This window comes from Nylanderia fulva, unplaced genomic scaffold (assembly GCF_048542155.1).
Source record: "Nylanderia fulva isolate GAGA-0341 unplaced genomic scaffold, ASM4854215v1 Scaffold36, whole genome shotgun sequence".
NCBI classification, from domain to species: Eukaryota; Metazoa; Arthropoda; class Insecta; order Hymenoptera; family Formicidae; genus Nylanderia; species Nylanderia fulva.
In genome coordinates this window covers 170,053-192,442 of record NW_028190433.1, presented here as the reverse complement: position 1 = coordinate 192,442, position 22,390 = coordinate 170,053, and the positions used below count along the sequence as shown (strand labels likewise).

General features: G+C 32.8%; 5 protein-coding genes and 1 pseudogene across 18 annotated transcripts in view; 3 read left to right on the top strand and 3 right to left on the bottom strand.

Moving 5' to 3' along the window:
• Positions 1-8: 8 nt before the first annotated feature.
• Positions 9-4,010, bottom strand: LOC114946090 (ATPase family gene 2 protein homolog A). Of its 2 annotated transcripts, none has more exons than XM_029322515.2 (6): positions 3,829-4,010; positions 3,027-3,217; positions 2,770-2,955; positions 1,270-2,669; positions 945-1,211; positions 9-361 (listed from the first exon to the last, which is right to left on the bottom strand). In XM_029322515.2, exons 1-6 carry the CDS (start codon positions 3,834-3,836, stop codon positions 32-34), a joined length of 2,382 nt encoding a protein of 793 aa, XP_029178348.2. In that variant the 5' UTR covers positions 3,837-4,010; the 3' UTR covers positions 9-31. The 2 variants fall into 2 exon arrangements, with proteins under 2 accessions (XP_029178348.2, XP_029178349.2); XM_029322516.2 differs by lacking the exon at positions 3,829-4,010 and adding an exon at positions 3,634-3,822.
• On the top strand, positions 3,786-5,524 carry LOC146722154 (uncharacterized). Of its 2 annotated transcripts, none has more exons than XM_085485342.1 (3): positions 3,786-4,369; positions 4,454-4,691; positions 4,776-5,524. In XM_085485342.1, exons 2-3 carry the CDS (start codon positions 4,669-4,671, stop codon positions 4,957-4,959), a joined length of 207 nt encoding a protein of 68 aa, XP_085341468.1. In that variant the 5' UTR covers positions 3,786-4,369; positions 4,454-4,668; the 3' UTR covers positions 4,960-5,524. The 2 variants fall into 2 exon arrangements, 1 of the variants encoding a protein (XP_085341468.1); XR_014925311.1 differs by having other exon boundaries at positions 3,788-4,369.
• Positions 5,303-8,040, bottom strand: LOC146722153 (uncharacterized; annotated as a pseudogene). Its single transcript, XR_014925312.1, has 7 exons — positions 7,891-8,040; positions 7,129-7,255; positions 6,933-7,027; positions 6,647-6,844; positions 6,248-6,419; positions 6,018-6,148; positions 5,303-5,938 (listed from the first exon to the last, which is right to left on the bottom strand). The product of XR_014925312.1 is annotated as an uncharacterized LOC146722153 (transcript).
• LOC114946096 (uncharacterized) lies at positions 7,935-18,730 on the top strand. 4 transcript variants are annotated; one of them, XM_029322530.2, is made up of 8 exons: positions 7,935-8,030; positions 11,231-11,335; positions 12,426-12,529; positions 14,778-14,991; positions 15,223-15,276; positions 15,382-15,524; positions 16,730-16,884; positions 18,271-18,730. In XM_029322530.2, exons 2-8 carry the CDS (start codon positions 11,317-11,319, stop codon positions 18,332-18,334), a joined length of 753 nt encoding a protein of 250 aa, XP_029178363.1. In that variant the 5' UTR covers positions 7,935-8,030; positions 11,231-11,316; the 3' UTR covers positions 18,335-18,730. The 4 variants fall into 4 exon arrangements, with proteins under 4 accessions (XP_029178363.1, XP_085341467.1, XP_029178361.1 ...); XM_085485341.1 differs by lacking the exon at positions 7,935-8,030 and adding an exon at positions 9,983-10,221; XM_029322528.2 differs by lacking the exon at positions 7,935-8,030 and adding an exon at positions 9,985-10,530.
• The window catches only part of LOC114946098 (uncharacterized), a 77,755-nt gene continuing 65,717 nt past the window's right edge, over positions 10,353-22,390 (bottom strand). For all 8 annotated transcript variants that reach the window (XM_085485349.1, XM_085485343.1, XM_085485350.1 and 5 more), the window contains 6 exons: positions 18,668-18,895; positions 16,665-16,848; positions 14,745-15,001; positions 12,160-12,637; positions 11,185-11,381; positions 10,353-10,619 (listed from right to left, as the gene is read on the bottom strand). In XM_085485349.1, the coding sequence (XP_085341475.1) occupies positions 18,846-18,895 (50 nt within the window). In that variant the 3' untranslated portion in view covers positions 10,353-10,619; positions 11,185-11,381; positions 12,160-12,637; ... (1 more) ...; positions 16,665-16,848; positions 18,668-18,845. The remainder of the gene's footprint in view (positions 10,620-11,184; positions 11,382-12,159; positions 12,638-14,744; positions 15,002-16,664; positions 16,849-18,667; positions 18,896-22,390) is intronic.
• On the top strand, positions 18,695-22,226 carry LOC114946100 (uncharacterized). The gene is made up of 5 exons (XM_085485336.1): positions 18,695-18,904; positions 19,192-19,342; positions 19,464-19,603; positions 19,721-19,816; positions 20,324-22,226. The coding sequence occupies exons 1-5, from the start codon at positions 18,704-18,706 to the stop codon at positions 21,476-21,478; spliced, it is 1,743 nt and encodes a 580-aa protein (XP_085341462.1). The 5' UTR covers positions 18,695-18,703; the 3' UTR covers positions 21,479-22,226.

Below are 22,390 nucleotides of genomic sequence, written 5' to 3'. Positions count from 1 at the left end.
AAAACGCATTTATATGTAATCCTTATAATCCTCATAAGGCTTTATTCATATAATCGGCGTAAATCTCGAGGAGGGAAACGGGTGTTCTGGGAGTGACGGTTTTGAATGCGGCTTCGAAATGTTTCTTAGTAACAACGGTGGCGTGAAGACTCTCTTCTAATGCTTTCATGGCGGCTTCGTGACATATAGCTTGGATTTCTGCCCCGGTGTAACCTTCCGTTAGATCAACCAGATCCACGATATTTACATCATCCGTGATTGGCATATTTCGTACTTTTATATCGAATATCTCTCGTCTGGTCTCCTCGTCCGGTAGTCCGACGTATATTATACGATCTAATCGTCCAGGTCGGAGAAGTGCCTGATAGAATTGGTATGAAATTATTATCACAATCACAATACTACGAATGATAAGATAATTGAGAAATAATAGTTGATAGTATTGTTGTTCTATGATAAAATATTTGCGCATTATTATCGTGATATAAATATAGTCAATATTAAAGAAAAATTATAGTAACAACTATAGGTAAAAAGAATATAATTCGGAGAAATAATAAAATTTTAGATTGAGAATTAAATAGAAATTTTTTGTATATATATATATATTGAGGATAAAAATTAAATTTTCTTAAAAGAAAAAGTAAATTTAAGATTGCTACTGTTTAGTAAACTTATCTTTTGCACAGAATTTGATCAGGTTCTGAAATCTTTTTCCACATTAATAAATTTATTTTAAGTTCAATATCTATAAAGAGAATCTAGAAATATTCTAAAGATTTCAGATATATATAAATTCAATGATTGCTTTTTACATATTTATATCAATAAAAATGTTGCCTTTTTTGTTTTAAATAGTTATAATCTTTAAAAAATTTATTCTTAAAGTTAATTATATTAATTCTATTTATATGCTTTGTTCATTGATGTATGGGAAAAATTACTTTGTCAATTTTATCTGGTCGATTAGTAGCCGCTACTAATGTGACGCTTCCCAGAGTAGTGACACCGTCGAGTTCAGTCAATAATTGAGCCAACACTCGTTCTTGCACGTTGCTACCACTACCATTGGAAGAGGAACTTCTCTCACCACCTAATGCATCTATCTCGTCGATAAATATGATAGACGGTGCTACTTGTCTCGCCTTTCGAAATACTTCTCTTACAGCTTTCTCAGATTCGCCAACCCATTTGGAAAATAACTCTGGACCCTACAAACAATTTTACAATACAGTAACGGAAACCCAATCTAAGCATCGAATAACTCACCTTAATATTGAGAAAATTTACTTTACTCTCGGTAGCGAGAGCTTTTGCGATCATAGTTTTCGAACATCCTGGCGGTCCAAACATTAAGACACCTCTAGGAGGTGTAATACCCATTCTTACAAATGCTTCAGGATGTTTTAGCGGCCATTCGACGGCTTGTTTTAATTTTAGTTTCAAGTTCTTCTGCCCACCAATGTCTGACCATCTTACATTTGACACTTCCACTAAAACTTCCTTCATAGCTGAAGGTTTTGTTGTAATTAAAGCATTATAAAAATCAGTCATAGTCACCTTTGGTTCATCGTCGAACTTTTGCCGGCGTTTCACTGCGTTAATTATTGCTTTCGAGCACAAACCATATAAATCTGCACCAACAAAACCATGAGTATCAAATGAAATGCTCTGTATGTCTTCATGTGAAAGTGTATTGGGAATTTTTGAAAGTAATTTTATTAGTATTTCTGTACGCATATTCGGGGTTGGTACATAAATCTCGAATTCCATGTCCAATCTGCCAGGTCTTCTTAGAGAACTATCTACGAAATCTAATTTCGTGGTTGTAGCCATTATTAATATGTCACTCTTGATACTATGTAGGTCATCGAAAAGTGTTATTAGCTGAGCAAGAACTCTTCTCTCATGATCTGTGCTGGAGTTACTTCTCTTAGGACACAAATTATCTATGTCTTCTAATAATATTATACTAGGAGTATTTGACATTGCTTTATTGAATATTTCTTTAAGTTTATTTTCCGTTTCAGAGATAGACTTGCTATAGAAATCTGAACTATACACAATAAATGCATTAACGTTACATTCAGAAATTATAGCATTAGCTATCATTGATTTACCAACACCAGTTGGGCCGTATAACAATAATCCTTTAGTTACACCAAAATGCTCTACACTTCTGAATTTGCCAATACCTATTGTAACTATATCTCTTATATCAGATATAAGAGCACTGTATCCTCCTATATCTTCAATTTTATATTGTTTTTTCGGGATATTATTTCCATCTTCTGCAATATTCAAGACTGTCCATTTTGTTGTATACAATGCTTTGTAAAAAGTTATTTTTGTTCGATTAGTTGTCAAATCTATGTTTTTAAAACCTTCTGATAAATCATTTCCATCAATTTGCTCTTTCTTAGTTTCATCCAACTTGATTTGAACAATTTTGTATGCTAACTTCTTTCCATAATATGGCACACTTATTCTATTGCCAACAGCAAATATTTTGTGCTCGTTAAAATATTTAAAAATATTATCAAGTTCTGTGCTTACATTGGATATTAAATGTTTTCCCAATTGATTAATTACAATCTCTTTAGCAATATAAATATCAGATTTCAACAAATACACTTTTACTAATCCCACAAGATTATTTAGTTCAATAGCTGAAAATAATAAAAGAGAAAAAATGATTGTTAATTTCTTCAAGTTAAATTTGATAAATTTCTTCAGGTTAAACTTTAATAATAAGATTCACATATTTACTATGCTTCGTTAAAGAGACACTTGTCAAACTTTTTTCATTAGTTGGCCAGGCTGTTTTAATAACTGCCTCATCTTTGGTTGCAACAACAATTGATGATCCAATAGCAATATCGCATAATTGAAAAGCAGACTGTGATATAAACACCATATCATTAGCATCTCTCTCCGAGATATGTTTGGGTAATTCTACGAGATATATGATTGTGGTCTAAAGAGACGTTGCAAATAAAAATAATTAAAACTAATGAGCTACATACCTTGCAATTGAAAAGTTTCTATTGTGCTGTATAAAACTCCACCAGAGATGAAAGAATGGTTCCAATTTTCTGTGGAAGGTGGACAGTTTGTTTCGTGCAATAAAATCTCTTTCTGTGTCAAAGTACATTGACACTTCTCGCATTGCTGCCATGAAGATGACGACAAACTCTTTCTCGATTTAGTAGACATCCTGAAAATATGACATATTGTTTAATGATTGTCTTGTTCTTATATACAATATTTTATTAAACTAAATTTAGTTTATATAATTCGTTATTTAATTAAATAAAATTTTTATAATTTAGTTTTTATAAATATAATTTTTCGATGTTTATTTAAGTACATACAAATAAAAAAAATTTGCAAAGTAAAAATCATTGCTTGAAACTGTATAAAGTTAAAAAAACATACTATTAAAAATAAAACATTCAAAATGTGACAGATTTTCTAACCTTCATATAACCATTTGAACATTATAATATTCGGCTTATAATTTTATTAATAATACATAAAGGAAGAGTTTATTTTTTAAATCTCTATTTATGTATAAAAAAAGGATTTCAAATGATAGTATTTTTATTAGAATCTTGGAAATAGAGAGTTTACCTTAACCTCCTCACATAGAATTAAGCTATAAATTTATTCGTAAGATTTATAACTTTATATTTTTATCTATTTCATAAGAATCAAGATAATTATATTTAAATCAATCAATCGAGAGTTTGATATATCGATTTTAAACTGATATAAATAATAAAAAAGATTGATGAATAGGTTAACTCCATTGACTTTAATAGGTACCTTTTCATGCGTCGCTCATCGCTCGTTTTGAGCGATAAAAAAGTCACGTGACTGGATTTGTCGCTAGCGACTAATATCAAACATGAAAAGGGTTTTCCAGCGACGCGATTTTAATGTAGTAGCGTCAGCTGAAGAATTCCATACAGGTGCTCCAAAATATATATAATCGCACAATGTCACAATCAGAAAAATATAATTGGATAACGGAGTGTGCAAAAATTATAAATAATCATAATATGAGAGAAAGGAGAAAAAGATTAGCGATATCGGCAGTTATTTTTGATTTAATAGAAAAAAGGAAACGACCTTATACTAGAAAAGAGTTTTAGATTAATCCATTGTTTCAAATGAGACGCGAACATGGATTTTATAATGCAATTTTACCCACAGTTTCACAGCAAATAAGTACATTTAGAAATTACTTTCGTATGAATTCAATTCAACTTGAAGAGTTATTATACAAAGTAGCACCTTTAATCACAAAACAAGTATTAACTCGAAAACCAATATCTGCCAGTGAAAGATTATGCATGACATTAAGGTAAGTTGAAAACACAATAAATAAAAAATAAAGTTAGAATATGTTATTTATATTTAAAATATTTATTATAAATATTTCTTATAGGTTTCTTGCTTCTGGTGATTCAATGACTTCCATGAGCTACCAATATCTCCTCGGACTAACCACAGTTAGCAATATTATTTCAGAAACTTGTGATGCATTGTGGTCTGTTCTTTCTAAACATGTTCTTCCATATCCTTTAACAAAAGAGAAATGGTTAAATATTTCTAAAGAGTTCGAAGAGGTATAGAATTTTAACCATTGTATAGGAGCTATTGATGGTAAACATGTTGTTATTCAAGTAAGTTACTGAAAAAATTTAAAATAGATTTTTATTTTTAGAGGACTTTTATTTTTAAAATAATCACTATATTATTTTTTTCAGTGTCCTGAAAATGCAGGATCATCATATTTTAATTATAAAAACAGTCACAGTTTTGTTTTGCTTGCTGTTTGTGATGCAAACTATATTTTTACTTTTGTGGATATTGGAGCCTATGGACGTCGCAGTGATGGTGGAATATTTAGAGACTCCTTTCTTGGCCAAAATTTCAGAACCAATGAAATGAATGTACCTGATCCAAAACCATTTTATTTCGAAGGAAACTCTATGCCTTACGTGCTAGTTGGAGACGAAGCTTTTCCACTTACTGAGTATTTAATGAGGCCTTTCCCAGGAAAACAAGGTTTGAATCAGGACAAAATTATTTACAATTATCGTCTTAGTCGAGCAAGGAGGACCATTGAAAATGCTTTTGGCATTTTATCAAGTCAATGGAGAATTTTAAGAAGACCAATAAATTGTTCAATTGAAACAGCAATGAAAATAGTACAAGCTATTGTGTGTCTTCATAATTATATTCGTATACAAGATATTGGAGTCAATGAATATATCACTGAAAACATGGTTGATCGAGATGGTTGCGATGGTTTAATAGAAGGTTCCTGGAGGAGAAATATAGACATTAATTCTGCTTTTCAAGATATAAGAAGGTGTAGTACAAATAACAGTTCTCGGAAAGCTGCAAGAATTCGGGATGACTTTTGTGAATACTTTAATAGCGAGGGAGCAATACCTTGGCAATTTCAACACTGTTGATAAACAAAGGAATAAATATTTCATTTTATAACGTTTATACTGTATTTTGTATGTAATTTTAACATTTTAATAAATTTTGTATTTAACACATAAAACAAAATATAATTTCACGCTTTATTATCTCCATAATTTAAATAAAAACTAAGTTTAATTTAAAGTACAAAATTTTTGTTAAGCTAATTTAATATTTAAGTTAATATTTCATTAATATCTTTGGTTTTCTTTTAACATTTCGTAAGACATATTTAAATATCGTTGCATCCATTCATTTTGTTTTTCTGGCGATAACTTTCTTAAGTTATGACCAAACAGTTTTAAGAACGCATCTATATGGTCTTCTTGAGGGGGTGGTGGAAGAACAATGTCAGGAGGTGGTTGACATAAAGCGTCTGCTATACGTTCTAAGTAACTGTTTTGTGACTCTGCTCGCCTTCTCTTTCTTACATGATCTTGAAAAAAAAAATAATTTAAAAACCATTTTCTTCTAATTTCAAAATTTTAAAATAAACTGTGATAATTATTCAATACTTCCTAATATACTCGTATCTTGACTATCTTCATTATTAGTAACTTCTAACATATTCGCATCTTGGCAATCTAATTCATTATCATTCTCGATAATACTGTTGCTGTCTCCATCGTTAATATTAGAAATCGTACTGTAAAAAAATAAAATTTATTATTTTATATAAAAAAATTAATACAAAAATAATTTTCTAGTATTAAAAATAATGAAATCATACAAATGCATTATTAACCTTTTCTGTAAGCAACTATCTCGAAGGAATTCCATACTTTTATAATGTTTCCATTTGCTCATGTTGCTTTTGGAAGCAGATCCACTTGGTAGTTTCTCAGCGTTCACAAGTCTCCTATAAGTGTCGTGAAAATTCTTGAACTTGCTTTTACATCCAGCTGCGCTTAATTTCCCTGTAAAAACATTCTGTTTTAATATATTTTTTTAAATTCTTGAGGCTTCCACGGGTACTATCTTCAAGTTTGCTGAGTGTTTCGCGGGTTATCTCCATGTGTAAGTTCATCCTTGGATGCTATGGATGCTTGGATAGTATCCAAGGATGAACTTACACACGGAGATAAAACCCGCGAAACACTCAGCATATTTTTTTAATATTATAAATAATAGACATTTATATAACCATTAAAAGTTTGAGAAACTTCTTCCCACAAAGCTCTTGTAATTCTGCAATTTCTTTGAATGAGAGGTAATCTAAAATTCCATAGTGGTTCTCTGCATTGGACTTCTAATATTAGCATCTCCTCCTCCTCAAGTGACAGTTTTTCCTTTGCGCTCTTTTGATTGGAATTTCTATTATTATTAATGGATCAAATATTCTCTGAAACAAAAAATAAAATGTATATCATACAAACATAATATGTATAACTTCTCATTTATAATGTTTTAAAACTTCAAGAATTTATTACATTTATTTGACCTTGATTATCACCATGAAAAGGTACAGATGCTATTGTTTCAGCGTCCTGTGTCAAGCTTCTTCTAACAATAGTTTCTCCATCGTCTAAAAAAAACATTATTAAAAAAACATCAGATTTAATAATTTTTGTAATTAACTTAAGTAAAATATATATATATATATATATATATATATATATAAAATACCTAATACAGGGTAAAAGTACAAATTATCATCTGTAATGAAATTAGAATATCCTTGAAGACACTCATGGCTGGGTACTTCGTCCTCATTACATATGGTTTCACATAATCCACACGTTTGAACACGAGACTACAAAAAATATTTTAGAAAATATCTTATATAACAAATATTTTATTTACTTCAATGTTTTTTGCGTACGTTACATAAAATATTATTACTGACATAACTTATATGATTAAAAATAACAGATTTATATTTATATGTAAAACAAGATATGTTAAAGTGTTGCTCGAAATTGACCTTTCTCAATTTATGTTTACTTATAATGTTAAAGACATAATAATGTCCTTAATTAAGGGGATGCTGGAGTTGTGCAGGGACTTTTGTCGTATATAATCTCGAACACGAGCAATATTTGCTTCATGTAAAAATTCTACAGTTTGTGTTATGTGCAAAATAAGAGTCAGCGTATGCACGAGACAACATATCTGAACAATATCGTGCAATTGGAACTAAGGTTAAAAGCCTAGAAAAAAAGAAAAATGTACTTAAAATTTTGTACAACCTTCGCATACGCTGGCTCTTATTTTGCGCATAACAAACTGTAGAATTTTTACATGAAGCAAATTTGCTCATATTCAAGGTTATGTACAACAAAAGTCTCTGCACAGCTCCAGCATCCCCTTAATATTAATAATAATATTTTTATAATAATATATATGTACATGTTTATTATATTCATCAAACAATATTATTATACTTACCATTTCGATATCCATTCAAATCTTTATCGCTCGCTAATATCGCTTGTAGTTGGAAAAATCGAACTACATTTCACGTCGCTAGCGACTTACATGACGTCATCACATCGCAGAAAACGAGCGTCGAGCGACAGCATGAAAAGGTACCTTATTATTTGTAATAAAAATAACGTGAGTCGCTTTTCGATAAATCGATATTTATCGATGAGTCGATTAAACTAAAAATCGATTATTTACGTGTGGATTACGTGATACGATCAATCGTATAATAATGTATAATTTAATTTTCTATATAAGAATTCGAAAATGTATAATTCGCTCTTATATAACATACATATACTTTAATAGTTCTTTATATACAATTATTAGATTGTTTTTTTATAGCATCAAAACATATTTAATTTCATATATCTCAATGCAATTATAAATAAAAATAATTATATAAATAATGACTTTTACTAATAATTTGGAATATTAAAAAAAAAATAAAAATAAAAACTGTATCTGAATCTAAACATCAACATATTGTTAATAGTTATAATATCTGCATAATAAATATTTCGAGAAATTATTTTATTTTTAAAAAGTTATTTCAATGATAAGTCTTATATAATTTTTTTCCTAAAAAAATTATTTGATTTTACAATAATTTTGACTCGGATAAATTTGAAAAAAAATGTATAATATTATTTTCATCTTTTCTTACAGTATTAGTTAAATAATTTTTTTATTTTGTTTGACAAATAAATAATTAATACCAATATCAATATTAATACCTGTAGAAAGCGTTTCGTTAGTCTCTAAAATAAAGATGATAATAAAGATGTTTCACAAATCCAAATTATTAAATCACTCAGTCTCCTTCATTAGCGTCTGACTCATGCATGTTTCTCATCCTTCTGATTTGATTCTGTAATCACACATCGAAGAGATTCAGTAATATATTAATTTTCGTATTGATATTTCTTACATCTTTCGAATTTAAAAAACACATACGCTATGGTGTATATAACGTACGATAAAATGTCTTCTTGCAGATGAAATCAAAGACATTACTTAATTTTTTACCTCTATAAAATTAACATTCCATTCTTACAATATTAATAATTTAATTCCAATATAAGACGGATGATAATAGCATATTTTTTATTTACACTACCTGTCTTTCGTTCGTAATTTTTTTTGCGAATAATTTTTTAAAGATTTGTCTTAGAACTAGAATAAACATGCAAATTTTTCTCTTTCATCTATCCGTCATTCACCGAGGAGGATCGGCTATTTCGCATCGCCTTTAGTACGCCACTGGGCGTTCTGTCAAATAATGTTCCCTCGCAGGTTGCGGCGAGCGAAATTGAGATCCGCGCGCGCGCGCGGTAATTTATGAGTAATGATAATGACCTCTCGCGAACCTCTCAACGATCTTGGCAGTAGCTATGGAGTGTGTTAACGAGCGTGGAGGACAGAGGGAAGAGGAGAGAGAGATCTCCCGGTGTAATCAGAGGCGATGATGTTGCAACCGGACGAATCTCCCTCCCTTTTCACCGCGATGGTGTAGCAAAAAGCGCAGGAGGTACGAAGGATGGAGGATAATCTTCTTTTTTTAATCCTTTTTCTTCTGCCTCCTGGATTCCTGCAATATCAGAGAGAAGAAGAGAAGATACCACAAATAAAATCTCATTTTTTTTGTTTTAAAAAATCATGGATATTTTGCTCCAACTAGAAAAATCCAAGAAAATAAAAGAAGAAACCCTATTTCATGTTAAATTATATCGTAACTTTGGATAACAACAAATCAATTCTCTATTTCATAGGTATCAACTTTATATTTCTAATTCTCTTATTCATGCAAAATGGATATATCTAATAAATATAAAACTAATCAGCGAATCGGCTAATTATCTGATAAAATGAACGTCTTCAGGATAAAAACAAAGAGTTCTACTTCCAATACAATACGCTACTAAATAAAAACCGACAAAAAATACGAAAGGTAACGTTTTCACAATAAAATGCTCGCTTTCTCGCAAATTCCGTGGATTGTTCCTTCCAGAGTGGAAACTGAAGTTCTCGGGACGGCCAATAGAAACAGGTTGGCGGTGGTGACCGGCAAGAGTTGATGGACGATCCGTCCGTTCGTCACCCCGAGGTGGACCCCGTTCACCAAACGAGATTAATAGAGATCCGCCGTTGTTAGAGAGAGAGCCGGACGTCTCTCAGCCGGTCACAGTCAGTCTTCTCGCAGATCGCAAACCGCGTGGGCAGAGCACAACCCAATCACGATCGATCTACCTCGATCCCGACGCGTCGTCCGGCTATCGTCCTTTGAACTCGCACGTGAGAATAAGGAGAGAGAGAGAGAGAGAGAGAGAAGGATAGAGACGAAAGTCAATCTCCTTTGATCCATAATACGTTTCTAGTCATCCGTTCGTGATGAGATTGTCGTGAAAGACCGATTTTCGCGGACATCATATACAATCTCATTCTCTATCATCGATATCGGCGTTTCGTCTTTGGCGCGCTGTCATAATCGATAATCTTCTGGGCAGATCTCGCTTTCGTACAATACGCTCGAAATGCGCATACAGAGCATAAGGGGACGATGGGCAGTCCTTGCCGTAGTTTGCGTGGCTAATTTACGATTAGGTAATGTCGCAGCATCTATCATTCCTCTCCTATCCTGCTCTACTATCCTGCTTTTCTCGCGTATCAATCTTTCTGCGTTCTAAAAAAATCTATAACGTAACGATAAATATTAGATTCTAGAAATAATAGATTTCGGTCGACTCTTTAATTTCTCGGGATTCATTATTCATTTGTAGTTCTCTAAACAATGATTTAATAAAAAATCCATATAGCAAAATATTCGTATTATCATTTGCAAATGTGTTTAACATTCTTTCTTTTCATATAATAATTATAAAGCTGCGCTAATTATATTCTAATTATTAATAGAATTTTAGCAAATTTAAATCTCGATGCTACCTATGCATAAATTAACTTATATATATTTTCGTAATAATAAATGCTATTTTAACGCTTGTAATAACAAGATTTATTTATTCTCCAATTTATAGAACGGAATATCAAATTCATTGGAAATCACACTCCTTGTTTCTGTTTTAATTATCAATCATGGGATTTGTGTGATTTTAGTTATATATTTAAATTCGTTTTATAAACTACATTAATCACTTAAAGGTCTAAATTTCCAACTTTTAGTTTTATTTAAAATCAATAATCTTAGGTATCTTTTTAATTCTGATCTTTATATAAATACTTTAATAATAAAAAAAATACCTGAATAGATTTCATTTGTGATTGCTTCGTGATTTTTGTTTCTTAGCTTTCTGCGAGAGCGAATCGGGAAGTGAGGGAAAGATCCACTCGGAGGAACCGCGACAACACACATGTTGCGCTCGGCACGAAAAGATGATCGACGTCGGATACGGTAAATGTTGTGTTGTATAAAATGATTCCTCGACATCTCTTTAGTCCTACATAAAAAAGAAGACACAAAAGTATGATATTTATATGGAAGAAATTTGAAAAAATGTGTCTATTAATATAATATAAATTAATATTACATATTCATATTTAATCAATACTTTAACATGGAAAAATATGCTTTTGCGTAAAGTCTAATAATTGATATTAACTTTTTAAGAGAATAGCGAGATCATAAAGTTAATATACAGAATTAAACGTTCTTTGTCCATATTCGCACGTGTATAATTAAACAAAATACATCGTTCTTCTGGGTTGGGCGAATTTCGCGTCGGCCGTACGTCAGATTCTCTCATCGATCTATTGACTTCAATTGAACAACGCGACCTTTGACTGCTTACGAAGAAGGAGACCATTCTGAATGCTTTAATCAAAATTAATATTTCGCTTAAAACACCATATGACTTTTGTGTGCAGTCCTGATCGGATTTCACATTCCCGAGGCCATTTGTTTGAAATTATAACTGCTTTAAGACTTTTAAATGCCTCGAGATAATATATTTTTATTAAATATAATATAAGTCATGTAAGAAAACTCGACTCTTTCACCAGGTTCTGCGATTTCGACGGATTATGACATGTTAATCGATGCGCGAAGATATTCGCTAACGCAAGTCGGCGGAGGAAAAAAAGGAAAGGTAGCAAAGTATCTCTCCCTGAGGATACGAGCGAACGTGAATCACACGACGAAGACGACGTACTCCCGCATTCCGAATCCTACGCGTACGCGCCAAAAATAACAGAGTTGTAACAATTTGACTCGCTCACCCTCCTTTCAAGCGCCACCCCTTCTTAGGACTCGTTCCGTGCGATAGCGCAGCTCTTCTCTCGCCTCTAATTTTTCATACCACCAAATAAATCTACACCCGCGCTATTTATCTCGAAAAACTACTTCACGGTCGACGTCAGGAACGCACGTTGTCCGCCGCTCCACTGTTGGTTCGCTCAAAGTATGATGAAGCATCTCGTATATCATTGTCCCTCGCGTTATAAACAGCAGGCGAGATGAATGTAACACGAATGTTTTTGTTTAGGGATATCCGGAGAAGTTATCCAAATCGATGCTGGACACTGCCGAAAATTATGCCCGCGACACGTGTCCGACGATCCCGGGGATGCAAGTCGTCCAGCAGTGCAGGTAGATCTTTTTTTTTTACACATCTTTCACATATAAAGTTTTCTTTCTTTTCTTGCTCTTCTTTTTCTTTCTTGATATACATATCAAATCAGCAATTCTGGATCAGCTCTGAAAGAGATTATATTAATTCAACAATATTGATCTTGTCATTACGTTATGAACATCATTACAGTTGAGAAAACTTTATGAACTTTATAACAAAATCTAAACACGATATATAATATGTAATTTGTGAAATATGATTGAGAAGAATAAGTCGTACAATACTTTTCTTCAATTTTATCAATATTATCTATAACAATGAAAATTTTTAATATTTGTGTTCAAGAAAAGTCGATAACATGTACTTTATAATAAGAAGATAGTAAGATACGTATACTGGAGAAATTATAAGATTCCGACTTAATTAAGACTTAATTAAATATAAAAATTCAATTTTTTTTATATGATTAAAATATTTCAACGAGACGATGTGTAATATCGTCTCGCAAATTTGTTAGCGAGCAATCTTCTTTGTTCGACCGAGGGTTACGCGAAGGGCGAAAAAGATTCGGAGGAACATCATGTGCAAATTTACGAGGCCTAAAATCGGGCACTCGCGAAGCGGAATGCGGCCAGACATCGTACAATCTCTGCGACTTTTACGGCGAATTAAATACCCGACTACTTACTTCCCGTATCTCTAAAATTATGCCGATATAGTTTGTATCTCTAGGTGTCCTTAGATCTTTCCTTAAATGTGAAATGTTTATTTCATTGGTTACTCTTTAAAGTACTATTTTATTATACTTTTAATACCACTACTATTTTAATTATTCTTGATATCTTTTATTTTGATAAAAATATAATAATAGTAATTATTATTAATTAAATAATTTAACTTGTATTTGCACTTTAAAAAAAAAATTGTACAATTTGATTGAGTCTCACTATTGATAAATAAAATTTCATTTATAACAAAATACTATTCAACAAACAATAAATAAATTATTTTTATTTTCAAATATTTTTTGTAACTTATTATATTATAACTCTTCTAAATATATAAATTTTTAAATCGTATAACATTTTTTTTAAATATGAAATATTAATAGATATCTAATATTACTGACAGAAATTACAAACTTTTTATACACAATTATTGTTTTAAAAAATTTATATAAGATGTGGAGAATATTCCTCTTCAAATTTAAAGGCTCACAATCAAACTACCAAACATAAGAAAAAATAATAACAATTATGCACAGATCTCAAGTCTTATGGAATTTCTGTCTAAGATTTCTTATCCATTTGCTATTTAAAAAAATCTTTGTAACTATTATCTTCAAGCTCTTTTTGAAGCTATTAACATTCCAGTACTCTATTATAATTACCTATACTATGAAACTAGTCCACAAAGATTTCATTCAAACTTCGTTTTAAAAAGTATCTATCTTTCGAAAAAACGAAAGGGTCTTCTCGTAATAAAGATTCTTCGCGAGGACGAACGTTCGTCCTTCCGTACATCTTCCCGGATCTTTTGCTAACGGGAGAGGAAAAAAGAAAGAGAGAGAGAGAGAGGAGGGCTATTTTCGTCACGTGATGCAATCCAATCGGTGAACACGGAGATGCGATTTTACGGCAGCCACGGACGAAGTGGAGGCATTGCACGCAAAATGCGCCAGGCGCCGATATGTTTTGCGTCCTTCGAAGGTCGAATCGCCGCGGTCACCGGCTCCTCCGCACTGGTGCGGCGCCGGAGTGTCCAGCCACTAAATTCCGGAATTATATCCGCGAAATATGCACAGACAGCGGTCGCGGGAGAAGAGATTTATCGAAACTGGCCGATATTATATTCTTCATAATAATATACGAGAATATTTCAGACAACCGTACGAATTATTGCAATTTTTCAAATCTTTTTCTCCTCGCAATGGCTAACAATAAGTTCGATTATTGTGAAATTACATAGTTACATGGGCGTCTGCAGGATTTTTTGCAGGGGGAGGGCATAATTAAAATTTTTATTTAATTTTTTTCTTAATTATTTTAAATTTAATTTTTTTTATTTTTACTTTTTTATATTAAATATGCAAATAAATTCCAATGTTTATTTAAAAGGATAGCTTAATTTTTTTTTACTGATTCCAAGGGGGGATCAAATGCTCTTGCCTCCGCCTGTGGATGCCCATGCACAGACAACATAAGATAAGTAATATATTCTATTTTTTTCTACTTGTACAGATGTATAATGTCCGTCTGCTTCCAGAAATGTTCGCCGGAGTCCCGTTGTCGTGCGAGGGCCGCCAAGTTGGAGAGAGTGTCGACGTTGCAGGGTGTTCGTGTCATCGAGGCTATAGATGCCTGCGAGTGTTCGCCAGAAACGTCCTGCAAAAAAGAAGCCTACATCCATCTAGTGCATTCCGGAACACCGCATCAAACCGTCGTAGATACTGGGGTTTGCATCGGTCATTGCGGCAAAGGTATAAATCTCTGTAAGAATTAAAAACGTAACTGAGATACAGACAAATGCAATTATTTTATATCAGTATTTCGAAAACAACAAAAGAATAGCAGTCTTTCTTTTTTTCTCTTTAAATTAAATTCCAATATCCTTCACAATTTAAAATAATTGAAAACGAGATTAATTTTCATATTTTTATTTAGTTTTCTTAAGATGCAAAGATTTTAATGTTGTATTCACACTTTTCAAGATCTTGGTTGCAAGCCGGTACGAAATAATACAATCAGCGTTAAAGGGCCAAATGGTACGTAAATATCACGGTAGACACAAGATTTAAAACTCGGATTCTAGAAGAGAATTATAAATATATTGCATAGCCATTCGAACTGAGGTTTATGCCATTTTCAAGGTGATGAAATCTACCAAGTGGTGGAGAAATGCGGCTGTGCCGGTAATTGTCACCGGATGGATCATATGGAAACCGTGTTGGATTACAGCGAAGTGACAATTAAAGAGGGCACAAACACGACCGACGTGAGACCCGTAGTCCGAGTAAGAAAATAATTTAGTCATTAGTCATTGGAGAGACAAGAAAACAAGGAAAAATAAATTCAACGTTGCCGTGTCATTAAAAACTAAGGTTGGGCAGATATGTATATCTTAAAGTATCTGAGATACGTATTTAAATGTATCTTATTTAAATACAGTATTTAAATACCAAATAATCAAGTATTTCGAATTTTCTAATTAATTATTTAATTTAAATGTATCTTGTATTTAAATGCATTTATGTAATTTTATATATATATATATATATATATATATATATATATATATACACTATGCTATTATACATATATAATATAAAATATGCTATTAAATGGTTATTTTAATTATTAATATTTTATAAATATAAGAGTTTTAACAAGGCTCTGTAATATAAATATAAATTTAACGTATAAGACGGGCAACAAGAGCCAAATCGCGGATGACAATGCGTTATCCTAAGGAAACTAAATAATTTTCCGTTAGAATTAAATACCGGTGCCTTGTGCACCGGTATTTAATTCTAACGGAAAATTATTTAGTTTCGTTAGGATAACGCATTGTCATCCGCGATTTGGCTCTTGTTGCCCGTCTTATACGTTAAATTAATATTTTACAAAGTTCATAGTTCAAATAAATAAACTCTTAAAAAAATAAGTTAATTAAAAAGTAAGTTAATTTCAACACTTTAAAAAATACTTTTGATATTATTTCTATATAATTCTATCGTCAGACTATATATTATACTTAATATTAAAGTAATTACAATAAAATCATCTACTATTACTATTATTTAAACAATTTTATTTTTTAAATAAGAGTAGATAATTTTGTAATTGCCTTAATATTAAGTATATAGTATATAATCAGAAAGTTAAAAAAATAATTGTATTTAAAAGTATTTATAAATATATTTAAATATAATTAGTATTTAAATATATTTCAAAACCAAAGTATTTCCATAATATTTAAATATATGTCAAACAGTATCTTGTATTTAAATATTTTGTTTCGAAGTATCTGCAGATTGGGCATGCCCAATCTTGTTAAAAACTTATCTTATTCTTTTATCAGTTATATTTATCATTAATGTATATTTCTTTTATTTCCAGTTTTAAGCATTTTAAAAAGCTTCCTCTATCTTACCTCGATACTATTGATATCTTGAATTGTTTTTTGTGATATCACAATTTCCGTTGCGTTTTCAACAGCAAATCAATGTCGGACAATGCGTTGGAACGTGTCCCGGAAACGAGACGGAAACATGCCTTTTACGTGACAAGAAAGAGCCGTTCAGATGTCTGGCCGGGATATACTCCAAGCAGCATACCTGCACACCAACCACATTTAAAGTGCACGAGTACAGGTAGAGCATTTATGATCATCTTTAATTTATCAGTTTCACTGATAAAATACATTTGTTCTCGAAGAAAGAGACAATTTTACACATCTTTCAAACGTTGCACAAGCCGATTTTTAATATTTTTTCAAATATTTTAATCTGAGAATTTCGCGTCCAAAAATGAGTGTTTAAAGTATTTGGGCATTTTTTTAGAACCCGACGAGGTGCAAAGAGAGAAATCATTCAAATCACCCAGTGTGCCTGCATCTAGACTGAAATTACAGCATATGAGTGTTGTCATGTTCAAGTTAAATCAAGGATGAGAAAAAGAGAGAAAAATGTACAATACAGTGTGTTAAATATACTTTGCATACTCATGTTCCTAGGTACATCATGTACTAATTTATCATGGCTGAATAAATCAACGATGTCTTCAAGGAGCAAGACATAGATATTCTTTCCGCTCCTTATTTCACGCTTTCTTAAATTCAAGCATATTTACGCTAATAATAAAATGATTTTATAGAGATATTTGGACTATGTAAACATGAAAAATTAAATTCCCTTCGACACTTGATTCTCTTTTATTAGTAAGATGTACCAAAAACCATTGATAATGAGAGTCAATTGAATTTAAAAAATTAGTAAAAATTTTATTAATAGATAAGTATAGTGAGGACGCACTATTGTGAGTTCAATAATTTTTAACTCTTGCGAATTTGACATGCAACGACTATCTTCTACGTATATAGGTGGATGTTTTCGATATATAAACGAAATATTTACATAACGCAATTATTTATCGACAATGTGCAAGGGAAAGAGGGAAAAGAGTGTACGCAAAGATTCAGAAAAATTAGACAACAAAACCATATTAAAATAGATCGATGAATTTTAGCAGGATAAATAATGACTTCCACGAGTTTCTCGTTAGAAAGTGATAAATATCGTTAGACGTCAAATCCACCTAAATATCGCGTGACAAATCACATAACTCGGCACTTACGAATCCGTGGAATTTAGGAAGCGCCCGCTGTTTTTAATAGCTACACACTGTCATCGTCGAAACGTGACCTCGTATTTCACGATTTTTTTTTAGAGTCTCGCTTCTCTTTCACCGATCTCGAACAATTAAAACGCGATCGTATAAAAAAATCTGTGAATGCAACGCGAATATATATCAAAGTTAAAATACACTTTATATATAATAAAAAATATAGATATCATTTATAAATCTTCCATTGCTTTTTTAAAGAGATATGTTTCAAATGTACAATGATTTATAAGATCTTTTCGATGCATTCTTCTTCATACACATTGTGAAAGTTTAGCCGTGTGTTTTATGAACGTTTAATGTAATTTATATACAAATAAATAAACTTAAGGCACACTTTATATGAGTCTTGTCAGTGGGTTAAAGGACCAAGGAACGTTGACGAAAGCGAATGTCGACGAAGCGGGATCGAGTTTGTAACCAATGACGACAACAGCGAGAGAGAAGAGCGCGAGGAGCCAATAATGTTGCGGGGGACGAACGAGTCGCGGGGGAGGCGCAGCATAAAGGTGACTCCTCGCGGCCAAGATCTCCATATGCCACTTAGCATCTCGTACGGTTCGGTAAAGTCCACTCCGATTCCACTGCGCGATTCACCTTTTTTCTCTTCTTGTCTTTCTGGATACCGGATAAAGACGACCGGGAGAAAAACGCCGTCTAATCGACGTCTTTCGATGCGCGATCCAGATTTTCGCGTGCAATTCCCAAAAATTGTAGATAACGAGATCCGACGAAATTGCAGATAGATTTTACCTTTTTTTTCATACGTAAATTATCACTTCGACGGTGATGACGAGAAGCGTCCCGTCCTGGCTGCTAGTGCTGCTGGTGTCGTTGTTATCTTTGAGCATTAACGCATATCCGCAACTGGATTTTGTCGAGAACAAAGATGGCCATCAGCAAAAACAGGAAGACTTGCAGTGGCCCTCGGTCAACCGGCAAGCTGAAGAGACCACTCGCACACTCCGACAAAAGCTGCTTCTGCAAAAGGTATACAAGAGGTTTGTTAAAATGTCCGATAAATCGCAATAAAATGCTTTTCGAATGTTTTCAATATCGTAAATTTTAATTACACACATAATTAATAACTCGACAATCTGAATTCAAAGGTTGGCATCTGTTAATTCGTTCTTGGGTGTTGTAATGTTAAATTTTTGGAGTCTTCATTTTCACAAAATATTTTTTCCTTTTTGAAACCAAATTGATACATCGATACATATAAATTTATCGCAATAAATTAAGAGGATATACATTTAAATTTTGTGACAACGTTACAGATATTTAATAATCAGAATCTGAGCAAGAAGTCAGACCTTCGCAAAGTGCCGCAATTCATGATAGAACTTTACGATATCGTCACCGAGAAGACGCAAGACCAGAATACAGTGCCTTATAATGCTGAGATCGTGCGCAGTTTCATCGAAAAGGGTAACTTTCTTTTTTTTCAGTTAATATTTTCGAAATAGGATAAAGATCCAACAAGTGTCATCTTTCAACAAGTCCCATAAAAAAGACAGATTAATCTAATGATTTTCTTCATATTGCGTAGACATGACCAATTCTTTACCGAACTTATACTTCTTCAACGTCTCGGGTCTCGAGAAAAATGAATCGGTTCTTGGAGCCGAGCTGCATCTATACCCGAAGAAGATACCAATAAAGCATTTACTTCCATATTCTTGTTATCTGGTAAGTGCCAGATACTAATCGTCGTATCGTCGACACGTCATTCTCTAATATATGTTCTCTTTAAATCACATATGACGTAAAACGTCGACTGACACATTGACATTAATTTATGTGTAGATAAAAGTATATCAAGTCCTGGAGGATTGCAATCTAGATACGCCGGATGTTCACAGATTATTAAATTTGTCTTACATGCAGTCTTTCGATTGGCAGGTAAATATATTATTTTTTTCTCATTAATTATAATTTTAGCAATAATAATTATCTCCCTTGTTAAATCTTCCAATTAATTGATTAATAATAAAAATTCTGTTAAAACATTTTTTGCACTTATTTATTTTTTATGTTTTATAACTTCTCACAATTTCTAAGGAATATTTCAAATCTCTAATTATATTGTTATTCAAATTATTTTTATTTAAATATTATTCGTCAAAACTTTAATAACGTATAATATATTCTAAAAATTCTTTATAAAGATATTATTTTTCCGCTTTTATTTTTAATACAATTTTACACAAGCATTTGCTAATGTCAATGAATTTTTATTGAATCATTTGTGAAGTATTCGTCAAAAATTGAGAAGATGCCAACTTATTCGAGAAAAAGTTTGATGAGTCCTGTCATTATTAATTCATCCTTCGAAAAATAAATTACTATTTTGATTTTTTACGCTGTTAAATATATATAATGCATCACTATCAAATATGGTTTGTATAGATGTTCAACGTGAAGGAGGCCGTTCTCAAATGGATGAGCGGCGAGCCAAATCTGGGTCTCCTGGTGACGGTATCGACTCAATGTAAGAAAGAAGTGTCGATCGAGTTTGTTCGTCAAAACGATCACAACAAGCAGCCGACACTGGTGCTCTTCAATGGCATTAAGAGGGAGCGATCTGTCAAACCTCCGTATTATGCTTTCACAAGTCAAGAGACTGAAGAAGACCAAGAGATGGAAGAAGACCAAGAGATGGAAGAAGACCAAGAGATGGAAGAAGACCAAGAGATGGAAGAAGAGGAGAAAAAAGAGGATGAAGAAGAGGATGAAGAAGAGGATGAAGAGGATGAAGAAGAGGATGAAGAAGAGGATGAAGAAGAGGATGAAGAAGAGGAGGAAGAAGAGAATCTCTCCTACGAGAAAAATGTCATCGAGGACGAGCACTACAACCGTGGTCAACCCGAGGAAGTTCCATGGGGAGATAGACGAGAACCGAAATTCTTCCAGCGACAAAAGAGAAGACGTGAAAATAATGAGGAAAAAAGAGAAAAGAATAAACCTGCTTCTTACGATTCTCAAGATCGCGAATCGGAAATGACCCTGGAAGCGGCAACGACGGGGCGTCGCCGTCGCGATGCCCCGTCGTCTAGGAGACGCTCCGACAGAATCGTGTCGAAGAATCGCACGAGCAGAGTCCGGAGGATCTTGACATCGATGGATATCTATGAGAGAGCCAAGTTTCGCGAACGTCTGGATCAGACAAAAACAATGCCTAAGCAATCAACGGAAACCAGAAGACTTCGCCGCTCGAACAATCAAAACACGATACAAGCGAACACGACCGAGGCATGCACGAGACACGAGCTCAACGTCGACTTCGCGGATATCGGATTGTCGTCGTTAATCATCGCGCCATCCAATTATGCCGCTTATCAGTGCAAGGGCAAGTGCGAGTCGCCTCTCACTCAGGATCACCAGCCGACGAACCATGCGACGATACAGGCGATCGTGCACAAGATGGGCTTGGTGCAGGGCGTCGAGAAACCCTGTTGCGTACCGACCAAGTTGCAAGGAATCAGCATACTCTACTTGGAAAACGAACACGTCGTGCTCAAGACGTACGAGGACATGGTTGCGGCACGTTGCGGATGTCGTTAGGCAAAACAAGCTGACAATGAGACTTCTTCAAGAATCTCAAATCGCGAGACACTTCTGCAAAAAGAGATATAGAGTGAATACTGCGAAGGGGAAAGGGGGAGAGAAAATTAGAGGGGACCAGACATCGACATAAAGAAATTTCTACAAATGTAAATCTCTAACAAAATTATAAATTGTAATGTATCATATGGAAATTATTTTATATATTAACATATAATTGATATAAAATAATGAGTTAATTAATTTATAATCGTTGACTTTTCCCCTCTTGTTTTTATCGCAAATAATTATATATACGATCGCAGCTTTTTTGTAAATAATGTGTCGTTAACTAACCGCGCTTGGGTTTTTAATTCTCTTACATTTAATCATTTAAAGAAGTTTCAATGCAACAAACTAAAATTCTTTATATTATTAATCAACATGAATCAACGAAGACTTCTCTTAGCACTGTCATTCCCAGAGAATTTATCCAAATCCTTAAACCGATATGCTATAACGCAACTACTTGTACATAAGAACATTCCCAACTGTGTATATGACACGTGTATTAACGAGTATATAAGTGTGTGCATGTGTATATCTACTAGTTCTACTTAAGTCGTTAGTTAAATTATTCCTATAATCAAAGTTGAACGAAAGAATTAGATTATCCAACTGTACATGTATATAATGTGCGTTTCACCGAACTTAAATGTAACCAGAAGCGAGAGCACAAAAAAAGGAAATAAATAATATTCCAGTCTCATCATTGGGATTCAAGAATTATTGACAAGTTCTTTTCCTTCCCACGTGAAAGAAAAATCTTCGAAAAGGAGAAATGATGTAAAATTTAATTGCGCAGGACGCGATATTGTGCGATGTTGTATTTTGCTACACAAATAAAAACTCTGGAAACCGTTCCGAAGCTTC